General features: G+C 43.2%; 1 protein-coding gene across 1 annotated transcript; it reads left to right on the plus strand.

The window, feature by feature from the left end:
• Nucleotides 1-298: 298 nt before the first annotated feature.
• On the plus strand, nucleotides 299-4,735 carry LOC126557006 (TATA box-binding protein-like 2). The gene is made up of 3 exons (XM_050212632.1): nucleotides 299-1,312; nucleotides 2,728-2,980; nucleotides 4,360-4,735. Exons 1-3 carry the CDS (start codon nucleotides 305-307, stop codon nucleotides 4,725-4,727), a joined length of 1,629 nt encoding a protein of 542 aa, XP_050068589.1. The 5' UTR covers nucleotides 299-304; the 3' UTR covers nucleotides 4,728-4,735.
• The last annotated feature ends 629 nt before the right edge of the window (nucleotides 4,736-5,364 follow it).

A 5,364-nucleotide genomic window follows, 5' to 3' on the forward strand; every position in this document is an offset into this window, starting at 1 on the left:
CCCAACCCTTCACCCCGCCTCTTCTCTCCCCACTCCATCCGGTGTTTAAATTTAAATTTTAATTTCTTTTCCATTGCAGAGCGATAATATATTATCACAGCCTAGGGAGCGAGTGGCCTTCAGATTTCCTTCCGTGGGGAAAATTTGTAGAAACAAATCACCCGAGAGCAACATAACAAAAAAAAAAAAAAAAAAAAGGTGGACAATCGAACCGGAAGCGCATTATCGTAGGATCAGCGGACAAGTATAGAGAGCTAAGCATTTACTACTTTCCCCCCAATCAAGGACCAACCGTTGCGACTTGATGCATAGCACCTCTCAAGGAGGTAGTATGGCTGCTACACTGCTACAGCAGAAAACCTTCATGAACGGTGGCCTCACAGCAACCAGTTCGAACAGTGCCGGTGCGCCGGATGGCAGCGTCAGCAATCCGACGGTATCCGGCCCCGGTACGCCAACGGCACTGGTTGGTACATCGGCGGCCGGCGGTGGCGTCGGTCTGGTGAAAACGTTCCTGCCCGTTTCGAAAACGCTCATCCATCACCTGCTGCCTAACCATGCGCTACAAACCGCCGACCATCACACTGCCACTGGGAACTTGCTGCACCGAGGCAACAGTTCCACCGGTGCATTTGTCGTCGTGTCTTCACCAACGCTCGATAGCAACAATCATCACAGAACTGAGCAGTATCGAACAAATCGAGGCACGGCTAGCGTAAGTACATTTAACATTCTAACATCAAGCGGATGTGAGGATCCGCCGGCCAGCGCGCTGGACGAGATCTTCAGTCCCCTACCTCGTCAGGCGGAATCGACCACACAGCCTTTGGAACTCGGGACCGACTGTGTGTGGGACGCAATCGAACCGGCACCGGTTACCACCATCACTACCCCATCGGCCATCGGACAGTGTCAGCAGCAACCCACCACCTCCTCCACCAATCAGGACACAATCAACCCGCACCATAAAACGGATTCCAGCGAAAGTACGCTTGTTGCTGTGTCCGATGTTTCCAACATCGAAGCTACAGAACAGTCGCCGGAACAATCCGAAACGAATCACGCACCGGAAGCGGCCGACGAACAGGACGCCGAGCCGGAACCGGAAATTGATATCGTCATCAACAATGTCGTGTGCTCGTTTAGCGTTCGTTGCCATCTAAACCTGCACGAAATTGCACTCAACGGGGATAATGTTGAGTTTCGCCGGGAAAACGGTATGGTGACGATGAAATTACGGCGCCCCTACACTACTGCCTCGATCTGGTCCTCGGGCAAAATTACCTGCACCGGTGCAACGTCAGAAGATCAGGTATTATTAACATTATTTATTAATGTAAGTTTGTTTGCCTATGGGGGTTTACAGCTAATATAGCCTAAACTAGGGTAAATTGAGGGACCATAGGAATCATGGAGAAGGGGAGCTGGGAAATGGGAAACTAGGACGTTGTAGTCGAACAGGAGGTACGAATCGCTAACTAGTGACGAATCGTTAATTAGTAATTAACTGTCTAGTTGTGGTAGTTCCGGAGTGGATTCAATCACGGGCCTCGTGTTGGGAACATTGCAGTAGAAGCTCATTGTAGGCATTCGAGCTCGGGACCCCTGATGTTCGTGTTTGGGCCCCTGTGCAGCTTGTCTTAATTGCTCCCTCTCCCTATTGCTATTCCTCCAGTAAACTCCAGAATGTTTTGGAGTCAGATCAATACGACCGACACATTCTCATGTAGCGGATGGACCCAAAAACAGTAAAGGGACTGTTAACACAATTGTTTGTAGTTTTAGCAGGACATACGAATAATCAGATCGAGCACTTTGTTTGCCTTATTCAGGGAGTTATCTATATAAACTTGGAAAAGAAAAGTCTACAAAGTTTAGTGCCACAATCATGTTCGATTTTACACGAAATTACACAACAATTATCCAAAGTACAGTACAAGCCCATTGAAACAAACGAGATGATCTTGGAGACGCTCACAATCAGTTACCGGGAACACCAAAAGAAGAAATTTAATGTCGTCTATGTATAGCAAGCAGCCATCCAGGGGGGAAGCACATTTACACAATTGTTGGCAAACAGTAGGAAATTGAGACAATCAGGGTGTGGCGATAAAAAAAAATTGGATAAATTACTATCTGATCTGACCTTATACAGGGTTTTCGAACATATAACGAACAAGCTCACCAAGATATTTTTTTTGTTTCAGTATATTATTGATTGAATCTGTGAGATATAGAATTGCGCGGAGGTTGTCATTCGATTGTCAGCTCAGGCAACTGTTCGGCTTGTCTACACTTGTCACAGCGCCGGTTGCTTGGAACTAAAACGTGTGATTCTACAAAAATATCGTTAAAAAAAACTAACAACATCCAAGCGATTCAACATCTCGCAAATGGAATCAATATTGTACCTGTACAAGTAAATATCTCGGCGAACTTGTTCATTATATCCGCGAAAACCCTATATGATCGACCTGGGAGGTGTGATTTATACAAAGGATAGCAAATGGTATCCGAAAACCGATTTTTTCGTGTTTATAAAGTAAGAAAGGTCAAGGTGGAGTCGGAAGCTGGCGTTAAAGTAGTTATATATTGTGTCTACTTAGCAGTCCAGCACCATAAGACACATTAGCTTAGCACAACGGCCTTCCACCAATGAACCCCTCCCCCCCAATGCCGACTAGTCTTTTTAGCAGATCCTTTTCATTGTCGATGTTTTACTTTCAGGCAAAGGTTGCAGCCCGTCGTTACTCGCGCTGTCTGCAAAAGCTCGGCTTCAATGTGCGGTTGCGAAATTTTCGCATCGTCAACGTGCTCGGCACCTGTGCGATGCCTTGGGGTATCAAGATCGTTAATTTCTCCGAGAAGTACAAAAAGGACGCCAGCTACGAGCCAGAACTGCATCCGGGTGTCACGTACAAGCTGCATTCGCCACGTGCCACGCTGAAGATATTCTCCACCGGAAGTATCACGGTAACCGGTAAGTGTTGGCAATATTATTTCGTATTTATTTTTCAGTGATTTCCTGAACTCTGCAACTACGTATGAAGGAATCTAGTACGGCATTCGATAGGGATGTGCCATTTCGGACCGGACTAGTCAAAATGATTGGTCTTTGTTGTAGGCAGATATCTCGAGTTCTATCTAACCGATTTTTTTATTTCCGACATAGAGCGTTTTTGTATCATTGTGGTGTAGGAAATAGCTGCAGGAAGAAAAAAAAATGTTAAAAACGATTCTATAGACCGTTAGTAAAGTGGGTAACATTACATCTGTACGATACTAAAGTACAACTAACAATCATTTTTAAGAAAGCTCATACGCTTACTGTAAAAAATTCAAATCGATCCGACCAATTGTTCTCGATAAGCAATCATGCCACTATTCGATTATTCGATTTAATACAGGATATGTCTAGATTTTTTGAAGCGTACCCATATGTTTTTGTTCTCGTCGCGAGGTTTTTTTGTTCTTATACTATTGTTCTTGTCTCTTTTGATAACATTTGAATGATAGAACATATGTGATTTGATATTTTTTATATGATAGAACTAAGAGTGAATTTCTCCATGTAAAAGTTTATACGCACTCTGAGAAACTGGGTAAAGCTCTGTAAATTCAACTTATTTTCTTATACATATTGACCAAAGTTTACAAATAAATTAATTTTCACATAATGTACCTAAAGTTGCTTTAGATTTTACTAAAAACCTTATTTTCAGTAGCAAGAAAGCAAAACAATATTTAACTGAATGAAAATACACGGTTTGATGGATAAATAATTATAACATCCAAACAATGTTCTAATTATTTTACTTAAGAAAATTGTTGCACTTTAAAATTTCAAAACCAGTTAAGATTACCTACAAAAGGTGCAGGTCGTACAAGTGTTAAGCCGAGAGGGTTAACATGGTTAACATATTACCTTTGGTGAGGAAATATTGTTGGATAAATTGTTTTCAAACCTATTCCAGGCAACCGGCTACGGGGGGGTAGTCAAACCTATTTTTATTGTTTTTTTCTCCGATTCCAGGAAACCGATTGATTTGAAACTTGTTTTTTTTTGTAAGCAAATTTGCTTGAAGTTTTTTCAATTTTTGATTTTTTCCCTACCCTTATTCCAAGCGGTAACTGGGCAGTTACGTATAGAAAATGTTATAAACCTCCAATGTTGCTTGCTACCCCGTGTACCTCTGTTGCCTGCAATACCAAGTTTTTGTGGTTGCCCGGGACAAGGTTAATCCCATAAAGATTGATCTTTTTTCCTCACAAACTCTTTGAAATAATCTCGAGCGCATATTTTTAAAAAATCCTTTCAATCTAGCTAGATTAACTAATCGTCTCTACTTTTTCCCACAGCCGCCAGTGTTGCCTACGTGCAAGCCGCCATCGAGCACATCTTTCCACTGGTGTACGAATTCCGCAAGAAGCGCACCCCACACGAAAAGCTCGAACTGCTCCAGCAACCGCCCGCCTTCGATCAGCAGGACTTTGACATGCCGGACGACGGTGAACCGGATCCGACGGCCGCCGGTACCGTTTGCGATCCCACACAACATGAACTGGACGACCTGGTGGAGGAGGATTACGAAATGCATGACGAGGTGGAGCTGGAGAACGCTACTGCTGGACGTCTGGGTACCGGTAACACCAAAGCAATAGACAAAAGCAATAGTATTAGGGTAGAGTGTGCCACTGCGAAGGGTGGGCAACGTTTCGTGCGCTAAGCGCGACTTCCTTCCTCTTACGCAGTCAGCGTATTGCAACCCGATGCTTTATGCTACCAATGCTCAGTGACGGCCGCACGACGACCACGGTCACACAATCTATTTAAGACTCTATCGAAAAAGTCTACCTACTAAAGCACTATTAAGGGATATTTGTACTGCAAAAAAAATCCTTAATAGTGGTTATTAAGGCGTTCTTGTCAATGGGCGAGAGCAATAATCTTTATCTCGGATCTTCCAATTTCCAAACACCCGACCACCCCCCCCCCCCCCCCCTCTCCCTGCGATAAAGCAGAAACATAAATTATATCTTATACCTTTTTATCTCCTTGTCACTCTCGTTTTTTCTCTCTATCTCACTCACATGTATCCCTTACAATTCTCATACTCATGATAGAAACTGCTGGACCAATTACGCTTGGAGTGGTTAAGCTGTTTCAATATTTATATGTTTTATTGAACACACCCGTTATTTCCTCGGACAATCCAGTTTATTTTCCTGGTTTAATTTATGTATAATCAACGCACGTGAGTGAGTGAGGTTACATCACCAACATTTCCCTTTTTTCTTCCCAATTAAAACTTTTTTTCTCTCTTCGTATTTATAAATATGAAACAACAGCAAAAATTACATCTC

This window comes from Anopheles maculipalpis, chromosome X (genome assembly GCF_943734695.1).
Source record: "Anopheles maculipalpis chromosome X, idAnoMacuDA_375_x, whole genome shotgun sequence".
NCBI lineage: Eukaryota > Metazoa > Arthropoda > Insecta > Diptera > Culicidae > Anopheles > Anopheles maculipalpis.

What these genes read in the sequence shown, in the direction of transcription:
- LOC126557006 (XM_050212632.1), top strand. Translation starts at nt 305, where the DNA reads ATGCATAGCACCTCTCAAGGAGGTAGTATGGCTGCTACACTGCTACAG. An exon ending in GTGCAACGTCAGAAGATCAG is followed by an intron (nt 1,313 to 2,727) that starts GTATTATTAACA and finishes TTTTACTTTCAG; the next exon opens with GCAAAGGTTGCAGCCCGTCG. An exon ending in CGGAAGTATCACGGTAACCG is followed by an intron (nt 2,981 to 4,359) that starts GTAAGTGTTGGC and finishes TTTTTCCCACAG; the next exon opens with CCGCCAGTGTTGCCTACGTG.